Source organism: Saccopteryx bilineata, chromosome 3 (genome assembly GCF_036850765.1).
Source record: "Saccopteryx bilineata isolate mSacBil1 chromosome 3, mSacBil1_pri_phased_curated, whole genome shotgun sequence".
In the NCBI taxonomy this organism is placed as follows: Eukaryota; Metazoa; Chordata; class Mammalia; order Chiroptera; family Emballonuridae; genus Saccopteryx; species Saccopteryx bilineata.
In genome coordinates this window covers 269,948,717-269,973,473 of record NC_089492.1, presented here as the reverse complement: position 1 = coordinate 269,973,473, position 24,757 = coordinate 269,948,717, and the positions used below count along the sequence as shown (strand labels likewise).

Here is a 24,757-nt window from a genome sequence, read left to right as displayed (position 1 = left end):
TTTTTTTAGAGAGAGAGGAGTGAGAGAGAGAGACAGAGAGAGAGAAAAGGGGGAGGAGCAGGAAGCATCAACTCCCATATGTGCCTTGACCAGGCAAGCCCAAGGTTTCGAACTGGCGACCTCAGTGTTCCAGGTCGATGCTTTATCCCACTGCGCCACCACAGGTCAGGCCTGTTTACATATTTTCTTTTACCTCACTAGAAGAGAAACTCTGTGAATGAAGAGATTCTGCCTGTGTCATTCAACACTATATCTCTAGCTCCTTTAATGAATAAATGATTGAACTGAGCTTCCAACAACCTTGTAGGGTACAATTATTTGGGGAAAGAGTCCTTTTGATTATGGTCTTGACATTAAATCTAGGTTTAGGCAATACACAGGAACCTGGGCTAATATTCTTACTTGTCAGATAAATGAACAAGTACATTATCAATAATCCCCAAATCTCTTCAGTAGTTTCTTGCTTATTAACTTATTTAAAAAAGACTATGAGCCAGGCACTGTTCTAGGCACTGGGAAAATAAATGAAGTTTGTGTTTTAGTGGGAAGCAGGGAGAAAAGAAGGGAGAGAAAACAAGTAAAACATATAGATGGTGGTATATGCTATGAAGAAGAAAAAAAGCAGCAATGTAGGCTAGTGAGTATGGGGTATCGTAATTTAAAGGGGATCAGGAAAACCCTCACTGAAAAAGTGATATTTGAGCAAAGATTTGGAGGAGCTCATTGTGTCAACCATATGATATGATCATTTGGAAGAGTATTCTATGTAGTAGAGGGAAGAGCAAATGCAAAGGCTTTCAGGCAAGAGCATGGAAACCAGCGTGACTGGATCAACTGTGAGCAACAGAAAATTGATAGACCAGAGAAGTAAAGCCAAAAAGGCCAAAAGGTTCTTAAATTTGAGTTTTACAGTGAGTGAAGTGGAAAGTCACCAAGTTTTCAGTAATCTGACATTTAGAAAGATTCCTCTGGCTGCTAGATTGAGAATAGACTGACCATACAAGAGCGGAAACAGGAATACTAGTTAGGTCCTGCATTAATGCCAGGTGAAATAATACACTGCTCACAAAAATTAGGGGGTATCTCATAATGAATATGAAGTGATAAAAAAAGCATTTGATTTTTTAAATTACACAAGAATATCAGAAAAGAAATGACAAATCAAAGAAAGTTGTTTGATTATGCAAACCCAACTTTTATTTCATTGGTGAAAATGCACTATACAGCCTGACCAGGCGGTGGCACAGTGGACAGAGCATTGGACTGGGATGCAGAGGACCCAGGTTCGAGAGCCCGAGGTCGCCAGCTTGAGCGTGGGCTCATCTGGTTTGAGCAAAGCTCACCAGCTTGGACCCAAGGTTGCTGGCTTGAGCAAGGGGTTACTCAGTAGGCTGTAGGCCACCCCCCCTATCAGGGCACATATGAGAAAGCAATCAATGAACAACTAAGGTGTCACAACAACAAAAAAAATTGATGATTGATGTTTCTCATCTCTCTTTGTTCCTGTCTGTCTATCCCTCTCTCTGTTAAAAAAAAAAAAAAAAAAAAAGCACTATACAGAAGGCTGAAAGTACTGGAGTGTCTGCACATTTCTTTTCTTTTCTTTTTTTTTTGTATTTTTCTGAAGTTGGAAACGGGGAGGCAGTCAGACAGACTCCCGCATGCGCCCAACCCGGATCCACCCTGCATGCCCACCAGGGGGTGTCACTCTGTTGCAATCAGAGCCATTCTAGCGCCTGAGGCAGAGGCCACAGAGCCATCCTCAGCGCCCAGGCCAACTTTGCTCCAATGGAGCCTTGGCTGCGGGAGGAGAAGAGAGAGACAGAGAGGAAGGAGAGGGGGAGGGTGGAGAAGCAGATGGGCGCTTCTCCTGTGTGCCCTGGGGGGAATCGAACCCGGGACTCCTGCACGCCAGGCTGACGCTCTACCACTGAGCCAACCGGTCAGGGCTGCACATTTCTTGATCCCCTAATTTTTGTGAGCAATGTCATAGCTTAGATCAGGAGCTAGTGATGGAAGTGGTAGAATTGGTAGCAACTGTAGATATATTTTGAAACAGTGCCAGCCAGATTTGCTGACTTGAGTTGAGAGCGAGGGCACTATTTCTTTATCTGAGCCTAATAGCCCGGAAGGGTGATCACTACCTCTATCCTACAAGAAATGTAGAAAAGAACATAAGTTCTAGGTTTAAAATCTGTTTCTATCACTACTAGTGTTTGTTTTCCCATCTGCAAAATGGGACAACAGTTCCTAACTCTAAGGTTGGTACCAAGATTAATGGAGTTTTCATAAAAAAGAAAAAAAAAAGGGCACTTAGAGGCCCTGACCAGTTACTTGAGCATGGTCGGGAAACAGCAAGCTTGTGGGTTCGATTCCCTGTCAGCGCACACATAAAAAGCGACCAATGAACGCACAACTAAGTGGAACAACAAATGAATACTCTACTCTACATTAATAGTCAATGTTAAAAAAAAACCTTAATACAAGGGCTTAATGAATGTTAACTATTTTTCAGTTGTTTTAATGACAGTGCAGAGAAATGAAAAAGCAACTTGCCCAAAATCCCAAAGCGAGCCAGTATCATTAATCTTCTTCCTTCTCTCCCTAATTTATCCATTCATTCATCATCCATCCACCCACACTCCAAACTTTTCTTTTTTCTCTTTTTTTCATTTTTCTGAAGCTGGAAACGGGGAGAGACAGTCAGACAGACTCCCGCATGCGCCCGACCGGGATCCACCCGGCACGCCCACCAGGGGCGACGCTCTGCCCACCAGGGGGCGATGCTCTGCCCATCCTGGGCGTCGCCATATTGCGACCAGAGCCACTCTAGCACCTGAGGCAGAGGCCACAGAGCCATGCCCAGCGCCCGGGCCATCTCTGCTCCAATGGAGCCTTGGCTGCGGGAGGGGAAGAGAGAGACAGAGAGGAAAGCGCGGCGGAGGGGTGGAGAAGCAAATGGGCGCTTCTCCTGTGTGCCCTGGCCGGGAATCAAACCCGGGTCCTCCGCACGCTAGGCCGACGCTCTACCGCTGAGCCAACCGGCCAGGGCCCAAACTTTTCTTAACGTTTATTCCATGCCGAATTCCTGGAAGATTTAGAATGCGAAAACCCCAGCCTCTACGTGGAGTTTATCCTTCAATTTAATTCTAACGCCACTTCCGCAGGGTATCGGCTGCTTTTACAGAGGTTTTCTGCCTTAACTACAGGCAGAGATTTCCGTTCTGTCGCGCAGTGCGGAGAAAGGGCCGGTGCGGGATTACCCGGTGCAGCGCTCAGAGGAGGAAGATGAACTGAGGGCCGAAGGCCGCGGGCTACTTCACTCACCGCTTGCAGCAAAGCTCCCGGAGCTGCCTGCTGCTGTCCCGCTCCGGGGCCCGACCCCGCCGCTCCCAATAGTAACTCATGTCGCTGCCTCTTGACAGGAACCACCGGCAACTCTGGACCCTTACGCTTCTGTTGTTCTATCATGGCGGTAGCCACTGTCCCCAACGCTGCCACGGACCGCGCTGACACCCTCAGGCACCACACGATTGGTTCCGACTTAGTCCTTCCCCTAGAACTTCCGGCTTGGAGAAACCAATCGGCTCCCAATACTCCCCTCTGCAATGCCCCCTGGATGATCTCCTGTTATTGGCCAGCTCTTTTCCGATGCCACGGGAGTACGATTCCAGGATTGGTGGATGGAGCTGGAGTCCCGCCTGGTCACGCTGTGTCTTGTGGGTGATAGCGCGCTGACTGGGTTTTGGCTTTTCGCGCAATGCTGCGGCGGTCCGGAGACCTGGAGCTGACGCTGAGTGAGTATGGGGCAGGTCGGGGGCGGGCAACTGCGGAATCTGGAGGTGGTGCCTCGGTTGTGTGGTGTGAGCCTGGCCCTTCTCAGCTGAAGTATTTATTACAGAGGGCAAGGGCGGCCCCAGACATCCCAGCTTGGGGATGCGGTAACCTGGGTTCTCTTTCTCGAGCAGAGCTCTGGGGTCTCTGTGGTTGCCGGGGGCCCTCGACGGCGGACTTAAGCGATCGCCTGCCGTGTGCAGTCCTGTGTCACTACCCCCGTCCCTCTGCCCCAGGAGAAAAGGCCTTTCCCTCTACCTGCACTAGGGCCCTGTCTGAGGAGGCCCACTTGTATCTGCCGATCTTTTTCTAGGGACTGCTCTATGTCCCGGTGAAAGACAGAGACGAAGGAAATGTCCGACGCCTGCCTCTGCAGAGCACAGTCTTACTGAGAAATTTGGACTCGTACCTGTGAACGAGGCCTTCTCCTTAATGGTACAACTGATATTTATTAAGAATGCATTGCGAACCACACGTGGTCGCTGACCTCAAGGGTTCGAGCCTGGTGGGGAAAACAAGTGTTGAACAAAATATGTCACTAAGGAATGTAAAATAAGTGGTACCCAGGAGAGGCACCGGGTGTGTTGAATGCCTGAAATAAGCAGGAAGGCTCCTCTGAGGAAAAGATGCTGAACTGATACTGAAGGAAGAATTCTGATGGGGGGAGGGGTTGAAGAGAGGAAGGCAGACTACTCCACAGTAACGTGTGCAGAGGCCCTGTGATAAAGGAAGGAAAATGACTGAAAAGCACAGAGGCCAGTGTGTCCATTACAAAGAGAATGAGGGGGAGTATGGTACAAGATGAAGCTGGAGGCGGTAGAGATCCGACCTTGCAAAACTTTGTAGCTTTTACTGGAAGACTCCTGAGTTTTGTTGTTGTTGTTGGTTTATTTTTGATGGGGAGTGAATTGTGTGGTGGGGGAGAGGGCTTGATCCCTCAGAGGCTCAGTAGTGTGACTAGATGGCGGAGAGATAGATGCACTTAGGTGAGAGCTGTTGACAGGACTGAGGTATTGGTGGAACTGCGGAGAGTTGGACAGATTCTAGAGATATGTGGGAGGTAAGATCAGTAGGACTTGGTGGTGGATGGGTTCAGAAAATGAAAAGAGAGGGCTTCAATGTAACTCCTAGGTTTCTGGCTTATGGCAATGGGGGTGATTCTTTTTTTGGGGCAGGAGAAGGAAGGAGTCATATTGACATCCAGGAGGCAGTTTGAAATAGGCTTTGGAAGTCAGAAAAGAGATTTTTGTTGGAAATACAAAATTGGGAATAATTTGTGTTTGGTGGTAATTGAGCCCTGGGTGTGAGTAAGATCACCTAAGTCAGAACCTTGAGTAGTTCCAACATTTAATGGCCAAGAATAGGAGCATGCACCTATCGGAGAGAGAGAAGAAAGAGCTAGAGAGCAGGATCAGAGGAATGCTGTCTCAGAAGCTAGGAAATGGTCTGTGTCAGAAACTCATGGAATTTAAATAACATGAGAATTGAAAAATAAAATGTATTGGTTTTATTATCATGGAGTTCACGGTATCCTTAGTGAGAGTTATTTTGTTGGTGTGATGGGCCAGAAACCAGATGTGAGACAAAGATTTAGGCAAGGAAGTAGAGGCAGTGAGTCTAAGTATTTTCCATACATGTGATTGTAAAGAAGAGGAGAAGACATGGGAGCTAAAGGAGGTGAGAGGTCACCGAAGATCCAGTTGAAAGAGTGATGAAAAAATTGAATATACAAGAGAGAAATTGGGGCATTGGTAGTGTTCTGAGAACATGAAATTGGATGAGATCCAAAGTATAGTTAAAGGGAGGGAGTAGCCTTAGGAAGATGAACACTTTTTTCCATTTAACAGAAAGGAAGGACATGAAGGCAATAGATATAAGTTGTTTGTATATTTGGTATTGGTAAAATGAGGTTTTTTTTTCTCATAGCTTATTTTCTCTGTAAAGTAGGAGGTGGAATCATATACTTAGATTGAGAGGTCAGAGATTTGAGAAGATTGCAGAAGATTTGGAAGTCATCATAGAGTGTGGGAGAATGAGTTCACCAGAGAAAATGTAGACATTACAGAATTAAGAACCCATTTGAGGTTGGACATCATATTCCCCCCCCCCCCAGCAATATCAGGCTATTTTGTGCCATCCTGGAGAAAGCATACCCATTTATGGCAAGAACTGTGTATTTGGTTTGCTTAATAAACATTCCCATCTCTAATGTGCCTTCTCTTACTGAAATTTATGGGACACTAAAAATGATTTCTAGGACTCCTTTGCACCTGAGATGGGCATTGGATGTGGAACTGAGTTAAGTGTGGAGAGGAGGGTGAGAGGCATCCAGTTTTGCTGGCAGATATCATAGCAGAGGCAGTGAGTTTCTTTATTCAACAGCTTTCTGGTTTAGTGACTTTCTGTAATGATAGCCACGACTTTCCTGATTGTGGCAAAGACTGTTGCTTTCTGGATTAGCAGTTCCTGGAAGTTCTGCCAGAGCTTGCTTTGATAGCCCTTTTAATAATTTTTTAAGCCACATAATGCCTAGCAATATGTTTCTTTCTGCTTTACTTAGCTAGATTGGCTTCTGATGCTTACAACTGTACTCCACCAATATAAGAATTTTGTCATATAGGTGAACTATAAAGACAAAATTAAAGGAGATTACAGTATTGCTTGGATGATATACTATGGAATCTAAGCTGGATAGGGAGGAAAGTGAAGAAAATGGAGAGGACTGATAGTTTGGAAGAAAATAGACAATAGATCAGTGTTCTAGTGAGGTAAAAGAGCAGTATTCTCTGCTAGAGGATTTCCATTTATTTATTTATTTTTTCAAGTGAGGGAGAGAGACATGAGAAGCATCAGCTTGTAGTTGCATCACTTTAGTTGTTCATTGATTGCTTTCTCATATATGCCAGGGTTGGGGGGTCAGGAGCTCCAGCTAAGCCTCCCTCCCTCCCTCCCTCCCTCCCTTCTTCTTCCCTCTCCTCCCTTCCCCTCTCCTCTCTTCCTCTCTCCTCCCCTCCCTTCTTTTCTCCTCCCTCCCTCCCTCCCTCCCTTCTTTCCTTCCTTCCTCTTTCCTCCCCTCCCCTCCCTCCCCTTCTTTCCTTCCTTCCTTCCTTAACTCAGTGAGAGGAGGGGAGGCAGAAACAGACTCACACTTATGCCCTGGCCAGGATCCACCTGGCAAGCCCATCTGGGGTGTTGCTCTGTTGCTCAGCAATTGAGCTCTCTTTAGTGCCTGAGGTGAAGGCCATGGAGCTATCCTCAGTACCTGGGGCCAACTCACTCCAGTCAAGCCATGGCTGCAGGAGGGGAAGAGAGAGAGAGAGAGAGAGAGAGAGAGAGAGAATGAGAAATAAGGGGGAGGAGTGGAGAAGCAGATAGGTGCTTCTCCTGTGTGCCCTGACTGGGAATTGAACCCGGGAAATCCACAAACTGGGTTGATTACCACTGAGCCAACCAGCCAGGGCTGACCTTGGGGTTTCAAACATCAGCATCCCAGTTCAACGTTCTGTCCACTGTATCACCACCTGGTCAGGCGAGAACTTCCATTATTATTATTTTTTATTTTTATTTTTTACAGAGAGAGAGTCAGAGAGAGGGATAGACAGGGAAAGACAGACAGGAACAGCGAGAGAGATGAGAAGCATCAATCATCAGTTTTTCGTTGCAACACCTTAGTTGTTCATTGATTGCTTTCTCATATGTGCCTTGACCGTGGGCCTTCAGCAGACCGAGTAACCAGCGACCTTGTGTCCAGTGACCTTGTGTCCAATGGTGAGCTTTTGCTCTATCCAGATGAGCCCGTGCTCAAGCTGGCGACCTCAGGGTATCGAACCTGGGTCTTCCGCATCCCAGTTCAACGCTCTATCCACTGCGCCACCACCCAGTCAGGCTCCATTTATTATTAATGAAAAGTTTCACCTTTTAAACTTCCCTGCTTCCCCCAGCTCTTCTCTTTTTTGTTTTCTTAGTAATTTCAATCTCACTATTTTAGCTCTGATAATACTGCATTTAATTGGTCACTATTATCCCTACCTGACTATGAAGTATATGAGGACAGGGAACTGTGTTGATGGTTTAGTGGTAAGTGTATATGGCCTTTGGAACAACATAAGCTTGTCTCTTTCTAGCTATGAAAGAGACAAGTAACTTCATTCGTATATACAGGGTTACCTATTTGTACAATTGTTTTAAGGATTGAAAGGAGGTTTTTGAAGTGCTAGCAAAGGGCCTGATATATAAACTTAATAAATGTGCTGAATTGATGAATTTAATAATTTAGAATAGGGTAAAATAAGTACTTCTGTATTTGAGTAGACCAGGGGTCTCAAACTCAACTCAGCATGTGGGCCGCAGAGCAAGATCACAGCCGTTCAGCGGGCCGCACTAGGTCTACAAAAGGCAACTGTTACGCAACACTTTTCTCACTGCAGTTGAAAACAAAAAAAAATCAGTACAACAAGCACAATCATACATGCAGTTTACTCAGTGTCACAAAACGACCAGAAACTGTAGTTCGCATCACAACTGCTGTTAACTAAGCTAATATCTAGCTAGGATGCTAGAGAAATGAAAAATACAAGTAGGCCCCTAGACTTGTTTAATTTTATCCAAAATATTTTGAACTTCGTGGATTAGTCTGCGGGCCGCACAAAATTGTTCGGCGGGCTGCATGCGGCCCGTGGGCCGCAAGTTTGAGACCCCTGGAGTAGACAGTTATGAATTTATATGTGGTTTACATTGGTCTAGGCCCTGGAGATTTGAAGGATATGCTGATATTCAAAATAAGGGCATATTCAGAAGAATCATAGTCTAAAATGGGAAGAAAAAAAAGTTTGTAAATAGGATTTCAATGTCATCTGTATCATTCATAGTTTTGTGATTTTGAGAAGTTACTTAGATTCTGTGTCTTAGTTTCTTTATCTGTAAAATGGCAATGAAAATTTTCTATCTTATATAAGGTGGTCAAAAGGGAATTAAATTAGTTAAAACATGTAAAGCTTTTAGGTTAATACATGGCAAATAGTAAGTATTCAAATATTAGCAATTTTTATTAGAGGACTAGGAAGGGACCTTCAGGATTATTGACTGAAAGAACAATATAGGATAGTAGAGTAAGTACTAGTCTTGGCATTTAGTACCAGCATGGCTTGATCTCTGTTAATTTATTTTTAGTTAAATAGGAATAATGAACTGAATAATCTCCATAATTCCTTTCAGCTTTCATATTTTATGAATCCATTTTTTTGTTTTGTTTTCTTTTTTTCTTTTTCTTTTTGTGACAGAGGCAGAGAGAGAGAGACAGAGAGATGGAAAAAACCTAGGGAAACAGTTTCTAGTTTTAATGATGTCAAGTGTAATGGGGAGGAAAAAAGAGCTGAGGACAGTACTGGTAGCTTAATTTTTATGTAGCAGTGATTTACCCAGTAGAGTAAAGGGACACGGTTGAGAGCCACTAGATTGCTAGTTTCCTCTCTGTTCCAAACCAGGAGACTGATTTTATCTTGAAGCAGCAGAGTATATTATACATTCTTTTCAAGTGCACATAGAACATTCTCAAAGAGAGACTGTATGTTAGGACAGAAAATAAAAATTAAGTTCAAGATATTGAAATCATCAAGTATCTTCTCTGACCACATGGTATGAAATTAGATATTAATTACAATTTTAAAAACCTGAGAAACATTCAAACACATGCTAAATAACATGTTATTAAACAATGAATGGGTTCACAGTGAGATCAAAGAAGGAATCAAAGTTACCTGGAAACAAATGAAAATGAACACATAACAACCCAAAATCTATGGGACACAGTGAAAGAAGTCCTGAGAAAAAAGTTCTTAGCATTACAGACCTACCTAAAGAAGCAAGAAAATAATCTAACCCTACACCTAAAGAACTCGCAAAAGAATAACAAACAAAGCCAGAATAAGTAGAAGGAAGGAAGTAATAAAGATCAGAGTGGAAATAAATGACACAGAGACTAAAAAAAAAAAACCTAAAAGATCAATGAAACCAATGAAAAGATAAACAGGATTGATGAACCTTTAACCAGACTTATCAAGAAAAAAAGAGGACCCAAACTGATAAAATCAGAAATGAAAGAAAAGAAATAACTGACATCACAGAAATACAAATGAGTGTAAGAAAATACTATGAACAGCTACAGTGTATGCCAACAAATCAGACAAATTCCTAGAAACATACCATCTTCTAAAACTGAATCAGGAAGAATCAGAAAATCTGAAGAGACTGATTACAACTAGTAAAATTGAAGCAGTAATCAAAAAACTCCCAGCAAACAAAAGTCCTGGAGCAAATGGCTTCACAGGCAAATTTTACCAAACATTCAAAGAACTAACATCTGTCCTTGTCAAACTGTTTCAGAAAATTCAAGATGACAAAAGATTCCAACTTCTTTTTATGAGGCTGGCATTATCTTAATTCCAAAAAACCAGATAAAGACCCTACAAAGAAAGAAAATTATAGGTCAATATCCCTGATGAACACAGATGCTAAAAAATCTCAGGATTTTAACAAACTGAATCCAGCAATACATTAAAAAGGTCATGTACCATGATCAAGTGAGATTTATTCCAGGGATGCAAGGTTGGTACAATATTTGCAAATCAATAAACATGATATATGACATAAACAAAATGAAGGATAAAAATCACAGTATCATATCAGTAGATGCAGAAAAAGCATTTGATAAAATTCAGCACCCATTTATGATAAAAAATCAGCAAAGTGGGAATAGAAGGATCATACCTCAACATAGTAAAGGCCATATATGACAAACCCACAGCCAACATTGTACTCAATAGACAAAAACTAAAAGTGTTTCTTTCCCTTTAGATCAGGAATAAGACAGGGATGTTTGCTTTTACTCTCTGTTCAACCAAGTGCTAGAAGTACTAGCAATAGCAGTTGGACAATAAAAAGATAGAAAAGGCATCTAAGTTGGAAAGAAGGAAGTAAAATTGTCATATGTGCAGATGACATGATACCATATATAGAAAATTCTAGAGTCCACCAAAAAACTACTAGATCTAATAAATGAATTTGGCAAAGTAGCAGCATACAAAAATTAATATTCACAAATCAGTTGCATTGTTTAAAAAGATTTTATTTATTGATTTTACGGGGGGGGGGGGAGGAATGGAGCGAGAAGTATCAACTCAATTGTTTCACTTTAGTTGTTGACTGATTGCTTGTCATATGTGCCTTGACCAGGCAAGCTCAGGGTTTCAAACCAATGACCTCAGCATTACAGGTCAACAATTGAATCCATTGCACCACCACAGGCAAGGCATCAATGGCATTTTTCTGCACCAATGATGAACTATCAGAAAGAGCAATTAAGAAGACAATCCCATTTACCATTGCAACAAACAAAAATAAGCTACATAGGAATAAACTTAACCAAGGAGGTAAAAGACCTGTACTCAGAAAATGATAAGATACTGAAGAAAGAAATTGAGGAAGATACAAATAACTGGAAGCATATACTGCATTCGTGGATAGGAAAAATTAATGTCATTAAAATGTCCATGCTACCCAAAGCAATCTACAGGTTCAACACAATTCCTGTTAAAATGCCAATGGCATATCTCACAGGTATAGAACAAATATTCCAAAAAGTTTTATGGAACCACAAAAGACCCCAAATAGTCTCAGCTATTTTGAGAAAGAAAAACAAAGCTGTAGGGATCACACTGCCTGATATTAAACTATACTACAAATCTGTCATAATCAAAACAATATGGTATTGCTATAACAACAGGCAATGTAACAGAATAGAGAGCACAGAAATAAATGCACACCTTTATGGTCAATTAATAATTGACAAAGGAGGCAAGAACATATGGGGTAGGTGTAAGGAGAATCTTCAGTAAATAGTGTTGGGAAAATTGGAAAGATAAGTGCAAAAAAATTAAACTAGACCACCAACTTACACCATACATAAGAATAAACTCAAAATGGATATGTCTTAAATGTAATTAATAAAACCATAGAAATCCTAGAAGAAAACATAGGCAGTAAAATTTTAGACATTTCTCATAGCAATATTTTTGCTGATATGTCCTCCTTGGGCAAGGGAAGCAAAGAAAAAAAATTACATGACTACATCAAACTAAAAAGCTTTTGCATAATAAAAGAAACCAACAAATTGAAAAGGGAACCCACTAAATGGGACAACATATTTGCCAATAATACATCTGATAAGGGGCTAATATCCAAAATATATAAAGAACTTATAAAACTCAACACCAAAAAAACCCAAACAATACAATTAAAAAATAGGCAAAGAACCTGAATGGACACCTTTCCAAAGCGGATGTAACGTATGGCCAATAGACATGAAAAAATGCTCAACATAACTTATCGGAGAGATGCAAATTAAAACCACAATGAAATATCACCTCACACCTGTCAGAATGGCTATCATCAAAAAATCAACAAAAGACGAGTGCTGGCCAGGATGTGGAGAAAAGGGACTTACCCTCATGAACTGTTGTAGGCGGAGGGGCCGCCCACCTACAACCTGGAGGCCGGCCAGGGCGACTTCGCGTGGGCCCACATGGCTACGGCGCCATCCCCGCCACCGCCCTACCCCTACCTCATCACAGGGATACCTACCCACCACCCCAGGGTCTACAACATCCACAGTCGGAATGCATATTGGTGCAGTCCCTGGAAAACGGTATGGAGTTTTTTCAGAAACTTAAAAATGGAACTGCCTTCTGACCTAGTGATTCCACTTCTAGGAGTATATCCAAAGAAATTCGAAATGTTAATTCAAAAGAATATATATACCTCTTTGTTCATTGCAGCGTTATTTATAATAGGCAAGATATGGGAATAGCCCAAGTGCCCATCAGTAGACGAGATGAGTAGATTATAAAGCTGTGGTACACAATGGAATACTATTTGGCTGTAAAGAAAAAAAGAACAAACAGAAAATTTACCTTTTACAACAGCATGGATGGACCTGGAGATTATTACGCTAAGTGAAATAAGCCAGTAAAAGAAAGACAAATACCATATGTCTCATTTATATGTGGAATCTAATAAACGGATGAACAAGATAGAAACAGGCATGGATACAGGAACAGATTGACAGTTGTCAGGGAGTAGGGGTTTGGGGGGCTGGATGAAAGAAGGTGAAGGGATTAAGCAGAAAAACATGTACAGTACCTATAACACAGAGACGCAGACAGCAGTGTGGTGACAGCCAGAGGGAAAGGGGACTGGGGGTGGGTAGGTGAAGGTGGGCAAAGGTGGGAGAATAGGAATAGAAAGAGACTTTACTTGGAGTGATGGGCACATGATGCATTGTGCAGATGATGTTTATTGGGTTGTACACTTGAAGTCTGTATGGTTTTGTGAACCAATGTCATCCCAATAAATTCAGTTAAAAAATCCACAGCAACGTAAAAAGGAAGAGCTCTGGAAAATGTGGTTTGGAATATTCATAGAATTGTTCATGTAAGGCAGGGGTAGTCAACCTTTTTATACCTACCGCCCACTTTTGTATCTCTGTTAGTAGTAAATTTTCTGACCACCCACCAGTTCCACAGTAATGGTGATTTATAAAGTAGGGAAGTAACTTTATAAAATTTATAAAGCAGGGTTACAGCAAGTTAAAGCATATAATAATACTTACTAAGTACTTTATGTCGGATTTTCACTAAGTTTGGCAGAATAAATCTTTATAAAACCACTTACTATAGTTAAATCTATCTTTTTATTTATACTTTGGTTGCTCCACTACCGCCCACCATAAAAGCTGTAATGCCCACTAGAGGGTGGTAGGGACCAGGTTGACTACCACTGATGTAGAGGAATGGTAAAGAAGGCATCCTTGAGGTCTAGGACCGTGAAGTGAGTGGTGTCTGAGGGAATGTGTGACAGTAATGTGTAGGGATTAGGGACTACTGGATGAAGGGGATCTACCGCCTTGTTGATTAGGTGTAAGTCTTGTAGGAGGCGATAAGCCCCTGAAGGTTTTTGAACAGAAAGGATGGGGGGGGGGGTATTGCAGGGAGAGTCCATGGGGATGAGTAAGTCTTGGTTTAAGAGGCGGGTAATTATTGGTTTAAGGCCCTGGTGGTGACTTGCTGAAATAGGGAATTGGGGTCTAGATGGGAATTGGGAAGAATTCTTCAAGTGGATGTGTACAAGTGGGTGGTGAGTTGCTACCACAGGGGTAGAAGTGTCCCAGAATTGAGGGTTGGCAATATCTGGTGGAATACGGGGTGTGACCAGGTTAGGGTGATCTGTAGTAGTGGGGGAGCCTTCAGTCAGGAGTGGTAGGAGTAGGTGGGAAGATGCTGTCAGCTGGATAGTGGCTTCGAGACTTTGTAGAATGTCCCATCCCAGAAGGGGTACAGGGCATGAGGGCATAACTAAGAACAAGTGCGAAAAGGGGAACTGCATGTCAGGGGTCGTGTGGGAAGAGGAAAGGACAGGGTCCCATCCATTCCTATAATCGAGACCTGTGAGGGAACTAGAAGTCCAGAGTATGATGGCAAAACAGAAAAGGTAGCCCCCATGTCCACAAGAAATGAGATGGACTTACCTGCTACCTGCAGTGTTACTCTGGGCTCAGCGAGGGTGATGGGGGTCTCCGAGTCCGGGTCACGGCAGTCGTCCATGAGGCCAAGAAGTTCGAGCAATGGGCCCGCCTGGCTGGCTTGGCCTCCCATTTGGGTGGCTTGTCCTCCATGTAGAGGCGCCAAGGAAGAGCCTGTTGCCCAAAGGGGGCAATCACTCTGCCAGTGACTGAGCTGCTTGCAGTCAGGGCAGGGCTTAGTGAGCAGCCTCAGGCAGGGCACTGTCAGACCCAGTGACCCTCTTTGCTGTTTTTAAAGCGAGCTCCTGGTGGGGTTCCTCTTTGCGGCCCGGACTTGGGTCGGTCACCTTCTATGCCTTGCCCCTGTTGCTCTGCTGGCCTCAGGGCTGCCACAAGAACCTGGGTTTAGAGTGTCGCCTTCTGCTGCACGCGGGCCTGGCGAGTAGCATCGGCCTGTTTCTCCTGACCATTAAAAACCTTAAATGCGGCCCTGGCCGGTTGGCTCAGTGGTGGAGCATCGGCCTGGCGTGCAGAAGTCCCGGGTTCGATTCCCGGCCAGGGCACACGGGAGAAGCGCCCATCTGCTTCTCCACCCCTCCCCCTCTCCTTCCTCTCTGTCTCTCTCTTCCCCTCCTGCAGCCAAGGCTCCATTGGAGCAAAGATGGCCCGGGCGCTGGGGATGGCTCCTTGGCCTCTGCCCCAGGCGCTAGAGTGGCTCTGGTCGCGGCAGAGCGACGCCCCAGAGGGGCAGAGCATCGCCCCCTGGTGGGCGTGCTGGGTGGATCTCGGTCAGGCGCATGTGGGAGTCTGTCTGACTGTTTCTCCCCGTTTCCAGCTTCAGAAAAATATAAAAAAAAAACCCCAAAAAACCCTTAAATGCCATGTTCATCAGATCTTGGGTTGAGAATAAGAGGAGGGGGGCTCCTGGGGAGCCTGGCACCCAGATCCAGCCGGAAACACTGGAGCTGGAGTCAGGACAGGGCCAGGCCTTCCTGCAAGAAGACCGGGGTTGGGCCATGGGGTCAGGAGCCCTGTAAACCCGCGTGAGGGCCAATGTCCAGTGGAGAAGGGCCTGATGGACGAGGGGCTTAAGAACAGCGGAGAAAGGAGGGGCTCCTGGCCGGCAGGGGAGGGGGCTTCCTGGAGGGAAGAGACCTGAGCAGAAGAGGTCCACAGAGGGGCCAGAGAGGGGCGCCCCCGGGGGTTGTGCAGAAGGGAGAGATAGTTGGAGATCAGTGAAGGAGGAAAGATCAGGAGTGGAGGGTTTAGCTGAAGTTTCTCTGGCCAAAAAAGACATGCGCTGTAGAGCAGCCAGCACAGAGATTAGGATGGAAGCGCAAATGCCAGGAGCCCTGAATATAAGGGATCTCTGACCATTTCCCAGTTTTTTGGCAATAGTTTCGTAAATCAGTAAGGGTGTTAAAATCGAAAGTCCCTTCAGGAGACCACCTGGTCTGGTTATCCAGTGGGTATGTGGTGGCCAGGCCACATTGCGGAAGAATATTAGTTTCTTCTTCTTTAGGGAGGGATCAATGTTTGAGATATTCCGGATAAGGCACCCCAGGGGTGTTTTAGAGTCAGGTTTAGATTCCTTTGCCCCCATGGCTGCCCCCCCCAGTCTCAGAGTGGTCAGAGATGAGAATTCGCGCCCCGCAACTCAAGCTCTGGCCACCGGACAGTCAGGTAGAGTAGGAGTGTCCGGGACGTCTCCACAGGCACACACACACTTGGAAGGAATAAGAGGTCCCTGAAATAGCTGCGATTATGGACAGGGAGTCTCCGTGGAAAGAACTGAGGGGAGGCTGGAGGCAGGGGACTGACTGTACCACGTGCCAAAGTGAGTGGGAGGTCGGAGATCCTGTTCTTCCTCAGAAGGGAAGGGGAGAGGAGCGGAGCTGTCCCTTGCAGACTTCAAGCTCCTCCTGGGTTTCAGCACCAAATGTAAGGTATTTCCCCACTGAGGAAGAAAGGGCGTAGCCACCAAATGTGGAATAACAAAAGCTTTATTTAGTAGAGCATATCCCAGACGAGGTTCTCTGGTCCGAGAGATGGGCTAGAGAAGTCACACAGATTCTCCCACTTGGGGGGGGGGTAATTTATAGCGTCGGTAGGGTGGTCGGGTTGATATGACATGGTGAAATATCATTGGCTGACAGACAATCGTTCTTTTCCAAAGTGTTTCTGGGAAGTTTCTTTTGGCGGACATGGGTGTGGGTGGTTCCAGCCAAAGTCCTGGACCTGGTTCCTTATGTGATCTTCTCCCATTGCCAACTGACCTCACAGTTAACACATTGTCTTTGAGTGATAGAGAAGTTCATTGATTAAAATTTTTCTTTCTATTTTTCTGCATTCATATTTTTCATATTGAATATGCGTTACTCAAATAAAATATCTTTTGAAGTAAAAAAGAGCAACAACCCAGTAGGCTGAACAAGAGTACCTCTAAGGAAGGTTCCATTCAACTCCAAGGCAGTAAGACTTGTTACTAAGGCAGCATCAGTATCACTTGGCAGCTTGTGGAAACTGTAAAGGCATCACCTCAGAATTGTAATCTGTATTTTAACATGATTCATAAATATCAATAGTTATATAAATTTGGTATAAAAAAACAATGAGTTATAATGTAAGCATTAAAAAAAGATATGGGTATATATGTATATATGTAAGAATTGCTAAAATATATTAAGAAAATGGCAATTAATGATTTCATGATTCCATTAAAAGACCACTGAACATAAAAGAGATATAAACAATTAAAATAAAAATTGAACTTTTTTTTTTTTTTTGTACTTTTCTGAAGCTGGAAACGGGGAGACAGACAGACACCCGCATGCGCCCGACTGGGATCCACCCGGCACGCCCACCAGGGGGCGATGCTCTGCCCATCCGGGGTGTCGCTCTGTCGTGACCAGAGCCATTCTAGTGCCTGAGGCAGAGGCCACGGAGCCATCCCCAGCGTCCGGGCCATCTTTGCTCCAATGGAGCCTTGGCTGCAGGAGGGGAAGAGAGAGACAGAGAGGAAGGAGAGGGGGATGGATGGAGAAGCAGATGGGCGCTTCTCCTGTGTGCCCTGGCCGGGAATCGAACCCGGGACTTCTGCACGCCAGGCTGACGCTCTACCACTGAGCCAACTGGCCAGGGTAAAAATTGAACTTTTAAAAGGAGCATGTGTATTTTTAATTTTATCAGGAGAAAAGTAACCTATTTGTCTTTTGAAGCCCCTTTAAATTTAACACCTAATATAATGATTAAAAGCGTGGACTCTGGTGACAGCAATAGTTTGACTCCACCATTTCCTGGCTTTTTGACATAGGCATAGAAATTTGCCTTCTGGAAGCCTTGGTTTTCTCATCTATATAATATGATAATATCAGAACCTACATCTTGAGACTTGAAGATTCAGTGAGATATTGCATGTTGAGTGCTTACTTAGTTAGCACAGTGCCTGGACATGGTAAGTGCTTGATAGTTGTTGGCTTTTTTTACTATTATTGTTTCTTTTTTTAAAAAGATCCATATACATTTATCCCTAAAACCTTCCCTTGGCAAAAGAATACCAACAATAGCAATAAAAAAACAAGAAACAGCCTGACTGGTGGTGGCACAGTAGATAGAACATCGACCTGGGATGCCGAGGTCCCAGGTTTGAAACCTCGAGGTCACTGGCTTGAGTGCAGGCTCATCTGGCTTGAGCGCAGGCTCACCAGCTTAAGCATGGGGTTGCTGGCTTGAGTGTGGGATCATTGATATGATCCCCTGGTTGCTGGCTTGAAGCCCAAGGTCTCTGGCTTGATTGAGCAAGGCGTTACTGGCTCAGTTGGAGCCCTGGTCAAGGCATGTATTAGAAGCAGTGAACAACTAAAGTGCTGTAACTACGAGTTGATGTTTCTCATTTCTCTCCTTTCCTGTCTCTCTCTTTTTCTCTCACTAAAATAAAAATGAAAACAGTAAACTAATAGCCTTGAGTAAGTATCAAATTAAAAAGAAATAAGATTAAATTTTCCAAAACTCCCCACAATTAAAGTAGACAAAAGAGGTTTGAGTAAAAGTACATGGTGTTAAATCTGTGTTATTACTTTGTAGCAGCTAGCTTTGGATTGTCTACACTTTTCTTCCTTAAGTCACATGTTTCTCAAATTATTGTTTGTTTTATTTCTTTGTGACAGGACACTTGAATTAGCTTTAGCAGAAGAGATATGGAGGAACCATAGGACATTAAGGATGAATTCAGGAAGACCCGAGACCATGGAGAACTTGCCTGCTCTATACACTATTTTCCAAGGAGAGGTATATTCTTTTGGCTTTGAAAACTTAGCGTTTGTTAAGTATATATTGAGGTGAGAGCAGCTGGGTTTGGAGCACCTGTCCGCTTGAGAATATCTTGAGCATTACCGTTTAAATGGAAAGGGCTAGTGGAGCATGTGGCTAGCACCTGTACCCCTTCTATGCTCCAGACTTCTGGCTGTAAACTTGACATCTTCATTTGGATATCTTATAGCACCTCTGGTTTATGTTTTAAACTGAATTTTTTATTTTCTTATCAAATCTGTCCTAGTCTTTTCCTTATCAGCAAATGGAACTACTGTCTATTCAGGTACCTGTGCTAAAAATTGGCATCATTTTTGATATTTCCTCTTGATTTGATTTTGATTTTCCCTCCTTTTCAGTTCATTAGCAAGTCCTATCATCTCTACCTCCTAGATATATCTGTGGTCTGTATACTTTTTTATTGTGGCACCTAATTTTTTTTTTTTTTTTTGTATTTTTCTGAAGCTGGAAACGGGGAGAGACAGTCAGACAGACTCCCGCATGCGCCCGACTGGGATCCACCCGGCACGCCCACCAGGGGCGACGCTCTGCCCACCAGGGGACGATGCTCTGCCCCTCCAGGGTGTCACTCTGTGTGGCACCTCATTAATTCAAGCTCTTCATCTCTTCTTTGGCCCTTACTGGGATCTCTACTTCTGTTGTCATTCCTCTCTAATCTGTTCTCTGTATCATGGCCAAAATATCATTTTTAAAAGATTGGACTATGTAGCTTTCTCACAACTTTTCTAAGCTTCTCATTATACTTGAATACATTCAAACTTGATTTCATGACCCTTGCGTGACTTAGCCCTTATCTAATCTGACAGTGTTGTTTTGTCCTACTCTACTTGTTCCCCAGCCACTGTCTTCCTTTCTCTGTGAACATTCTAAGCTTCCTTCCTTCTCAGGACTTTTGCACATATTGTTGCTTCTAACCCTACTTTCCCACTAACTTCTCTTTCTTTTGGGTCTTAGATCTAATGTCATTTCCTCAGATCTTTTTTCATCATAAGTAAATAAACTCATCCTGCATTTATTTGTGCCATTGTTTGATGTCTCTCTTCTTCACATGACACTAAGCTCCATGAGGAGCTCTGCTTCTTTTGTTCAGCGTTGTCTATCTTAATCCTAGGTATGTCGGTAGAAAATAATAGGTTCTCAATATATCTTTGATTACTGAATGAATGAATGAATGAATGAACAAACTTTGAGGAGGAAAGCATTTTATTTGTTTTTGAAGTAGAGGCTTTTGAACAAGACAAAACCTGGATTCCAGCCCTAGCTCTTTTACTTACTGTGTGATCCTTGATACCGTCACTTAAATGTTTGAGTCTAAGCTTTTTTATTTATTAAATTAAGAGAACTACTTCCATAGGATTGCCATGATGGTTAAATAAGCTGTCATCTATAAAAATACAGTGCTGGAGACATGGCAGTAATTCATTAACATCATCTTTCCTCTCTTGAAGCAGAAATACAGCCAAAAAACTGTTTTCAAAGTCTAATGAGAGCCTATAGTATTAACTGTATCTTTTTTTTTTTTTGTGACAGAGTTAGAGGGACAGGTAGGGATAGACAGACAGGAAGGGAGAGAGAAGAGAAACATCAATTCTTCGTTGTGGCACCTTAGTTCATTGATTGCTTTCTCATATGTACCTTGACCAGGTGGCTACAGCAGAGTGAGTGACCCCTTGCTCAAGCCAGCAACCTTGGGCTTCAAGCTGGTGACGCTCAAGCTGGTGAGCCTGTGCTCAAGCCGGCGACCTTGGAGTTTTGAACCTGGGTTTTCTGCATCCCAGTCCGACACTCTGTCCACTGTGCCACTGCCTGGTCAGGCTTAACTATATCATTTTTAAAGCATTGATATTTACTTTGTGTTTTTTTTGTGGTAAAACAAATGTTTTTTACCTGCTAATAATGTGAAGCCTTTGAAGACACATTTTATGACTCAGTTGTTTATAGATAACTGTGGCTCTTAGCTTCTGTTAAGTTGATCCCAACTTGTAATATAACAGTCAAGATACCAAGGGTGATAAATTCTAACAGATAGTAAACAGTTCTGCTCTTAGAGCCTTTGTCTTTTTTTTTTTTTTTTTTTTTTTTTGTGACAGAGAGAGAGAGAGTCAGAGAGAGGGACAGATAGGAACAGACAGACAAGAAGGGAGAGAGACGAGAAGCATCAATTCTTTGTTGCGGCACCTTAGTTGTTCATTGATTGCTTTCTCATATGTGCCTTGACCCGGGGGCTATAGCAGAGCAAATGACCCCTTGCTCGAGCCAGCGACCTTGGGCTCAAGCTGGCGACCTTGGGGTCTGGAACCTGGGTCCTCTGCGTCCCAGTCCAACTCTCTATCCACTGCGCCACCGCCTAGGCAGGCTAGAACCTTTGTCTTTTAAAGCCTGTAGAACTCCTATAGGTCAAAGTAACAAGGCTCAGGAAAAGGAAGTGGTAATATTGGAGATGAAATGGATTTTTCTGATCATGAAGCCCTGATTGTCAGGTATTGCACAAAAGAAAGAATTCTCTGCCCTCCACAGACTGACTCAGATTTCTAATCAAGTGACTCCTGACCTATAGCTTTTTATTCTTATATGAGATAAGGATGTATTAGTGTAGGTTTTATATCTTACTATCAGGATGGATGGGCTAGATAATGTAGCAAGAGAACTTTATTATTGTTCTAGCTTAGTATTTCAGGAGCACATTTTGAAAAATGATGGTTTAGAAGTGACTAGAATTAAGGATAGAGAAATTTCGTGATAAATTGGAAGTAAACTTTTTCAAATTATTGATCCAACAAACATTTCATGAGTGTTTGTTGGATTATATATATATAGTTTATTTTATTGATTTTAGAGAGGGGAAAGGAGAGAGCAGGAAAGAGACAGAAACATCTGTTCCTGTATGTGCCTAGCCAGGGATCGAACCAGCAACCTCTGCACTTTGGGACAAGGCTCTAACCAACTGAGCTATCCGGCTAGGGCTATGAGTGCCTAATATTTATAAAGAAAATCTGGTTACATTAAAATTTTTTTAAAAAATGCAAGCCTAATATAAATCAGCACTTTCACACATTCTGTAATTTACTCTCTTCAAAGAAATTGTTAACTCTATTTATGGGTAAGGAAACTATTCTCAGAAGTTAGGTAATGTCCAAATGGTTAATGAATGGTGAAGCTGGGATTTTAAAGTTCTCTCTCCAAGTCTACTTTCTGCTCCACTGTAGCTGGGATTGTTTAACTGTACATAAGTGCATTGGGGAAACTGAAAGACCCACCTGAGAACTCTTGACCGAATTGAGGCATAGGAGGAAGCTAGATGGTAAATGAGGTTATTCCACAGTCATTTTTTCCCTATGATGACATTAATTATAGTCTGTCTTGTATTGTTACTTATATATGTGTATGTCCCAAGAGTGAGTTACTGGAGATCAGAGGTCATGGTTGTCTCATGTATCTTGGCAGCTACTTCAAATTCATTTTAATATAGGCTGGGTGTCTTTATTTTTTTGAGAAAGAGAGAGACAGGAAGGGAGAGAGGGTGAGAAGCATCAACATATATGATAGTTCCTTTTACTTTAGTTGTGCATTGATTGTTTTTTGTACATACCTTGACTGGGGCTGAGCCAGTGTCCCCTTCTCAAGCCAGTGACCTTTGGGCTTAAGTTGGCGAGTTTTGGGATTGTGTGGATGATCCTCTGCTCAAGCCAGCAACCCTGCACTGATGAGTCTGCACTCAGAACCAGAGACCTCAGGGCTTCGAACTGGCCACCTCAGCATTCCAGGTTGACGCTTAATCCACTGTGCCATCACTGGTCAGGCTTTTTTTTTTTTTTTTTTGTATTTTTGTATTTTTCTGAAGCTGGAAACGGGGAGAGACAGTCAGACAGACTCCCGCATGTGCCCAACCGGGATCCACCGAGCACGCCCACCAGGGGGCGACGCTCTGCCCACCAGGGGGTGATGCTCTGCCCCTGCGGGGCGTCGCTCTGCCGAGACCAGAGCCACTCTAGCGCCTGGGGCAGAGGCCAAGGAGCCATCCCCAGCGCCCGGGCCATCTTTGCTCCAATGGAGCCTTGGCTGCAGGAGGAGAAGAAAGAGACAGAGAGGAAAGAGGGGGGGGGGGGTGGAGAAGCAAATGGGCGCCTCTCCTATGTGCCCCGGCCGGGAATCAAACCTGGGTCCCCCACACGGAAGGCCGACGCTCTACCGCTGAGCCAACCGGCCAGGGCCTGGTCAGGCTTTTAAGTTGTTTTTATTTCAAAGTCCGTGACATGGCACCTTGCATATAGGTACTCAGTAAACATTTGATTTAAATTGATCCCAAGTCTCTTAGGTCCTATTATCATTGAAGAAATTGGTGGTGCAGTTCATATTCTAGCAGTTCTTCCCTTTAGCGAGCTGAGAAGAGCTGAGGGGCCCAGTGACCAAATAGCTGAGAGGCCAGTATTCACCTTTCTCTTGTCCATTAAGCATGGTTGGGGATACAGGCATAGCACTGGCAATTGGGGTTTGGCCTTCCCACTCTCTTCTTCCCCAGGGTGTGTGCTTAGAGCACACAGGTGTCTTTCCCCTCAAGACCTGTACTTTTGCTCTCTTTCTTCCTCCTAAGCAGTAAGGGCCCTTCTTTTGCCTTTAACTATTTCCTGAGCCCATGCAGCCCAGCTGGCTCACTTTTTCTATCTCTGTGGCTTTGTAAATTAACTTTCCTTGTGTTTGAAAATAAATGATGTGGGGAGATTACTGTTGGTAAGGTAGAAATTGCATTGGTCTGAAAGGAAAAATCCTTTTGTTCTCTGCCTGGCCATGCTACCTTCTAACTTTGTGACTTTGCAGAAGTAACTTATGTCTTTGAGCCTCATTTTCTCATATACTTTATGGAGATAACTAGTTTCAAGGGTGAAGCAACCTCTAATCTGAAGATGGTAAATTCATTTTAGCCAAGCCCTGAGTTTAGTTGAGATAATTAATTACTGAATTTTTTCCCCCTGAGCTGTTTGACTAAATCTGGGGACACAAGGGCAGACTGTGATCATCTACAGCAGGTGCTGTTCTGTTCATTTTAACTGTGACTGTACCCTGGGAGACACAGTGAAGGAAACACCTGGTGCTGGAAATAGTCACGAATGCCTTTTCCTAACTGAGTAGTTGAGTGCATCCATTCTGGAGCACATTAACCTTTCCTTTTGGGAGAGGCCAAATTAAGGTCTGTTAAAATATTTCCTCAAAAGATCATAATGTGACACTGGAACTTCAGGATTGAAAAGTGAGATTGTCTTAATTTACAACAGCAATGTGATTTGGGCTTCAATTTCCAGATGCTACTTTTAAGTTTATTAGATTGTTATATCTTTTATTTTTTTTATTTTATTTATTTATTTATTTATTTTATTCATTTTAGAGAGGAGAGGGAGAGAGAGAGAAGGGGGGAAGGAGCTGGAAGCATCAACTCCCATATGTGCCCTGACCAGGCAAGCCCAGGGTTTCGAACCGGCTAGATTGTTATATCTTTTAATAATGTTGTTACAATAATGTTGTTACACAATATGAGACATCTTTGCCCTCTTTTTAGAACCCTGGAGCCAAAGTGGTTCAGAAAGAAGGGACTTTTATTATAATTAAAATTTTAAAGTCATCTTTTTTATCTATGTGGTCCTGTCTTCCAGAAAACAAATTGCTTTGTGAATTTAGCATGCCCACCAAGGGCGACGCTCTGCCCCTCCGGGGCGTCGCTCTGTTGCGACCAGAGCCACTCTAGCGCCTGGGGCAGAGGCCAAGGAGCCATCCCCAGCACTCGGGCCATTTTTTGCTCCAATGGAGCCTCGGCTGCAGGAGGGGAAGAGAGAGACAGAGAGGAAGGAGAGGGGGAGGGGGGGTGGAGAAGCAAATGGGCGCTTCTCCTGTGTGCCCTGGCTGGGAATTGAACCCGGGACTTCTGCACGCCAGGCCGACGCTCTACCACTGAGCCAACCGGCCAGGGCCGAACTTTTGGTTCTTAACCCATTTATAATCCTCTGTCTTGGAGAGTTGGTTCAAGTGCTC

At 43.6% G+C, this 24,757-nt stretch overlaps 2 protein-coding genes across 2 annotated transcripts in view; one reads left to right on the top strand and one right to left on the bottom strand.

The window, feature by feature from the left end:
- Positions 1-3,516, bottom strand: part of SNRNP40 (small nuclear ribonucleoprotein U5 subunit 40) — a 42,806-nt gene extending 39,290 nt beyond the window's left edge. Inside the window, exon 1 of the mRNA XM_066265104.1 lies at positions 3,328-3,516. Within this exon, the coding sequence (XP_066121201.1) occupies positions 3,328-3,471 (144 nt within the window). The 5' untranslated portion in view covers positions 3,472-3,516. The remainder of the gene's footprint in view (positions 1-3,327) is intronic.
- A 190-nt stretch (positions 3,517-3,706) lies between these two features.
- Positions 3,707-24,757, top strand: part of ZCCHC17 (zinc finger CCHC-type containing 17) — a 53,048-nt gene continuing 31,997 nt past the window's right edge. Inside the window, exons 1-2 of the mRNA XM_066269829.1 lie at positions 3,707-3,797; positions 18,574-18,694. Of these exons, the coding sequence (XP_066125926.1) occupies positions 18,629-18,694 (66 nt within the window). The 5' untranslated portion in view covers positions 3,707-3,797; positions 18,574-18,628. The remainder of the gene's footprint in view (positions 3,798-18,573; positions 18,695-24,757) is intronic.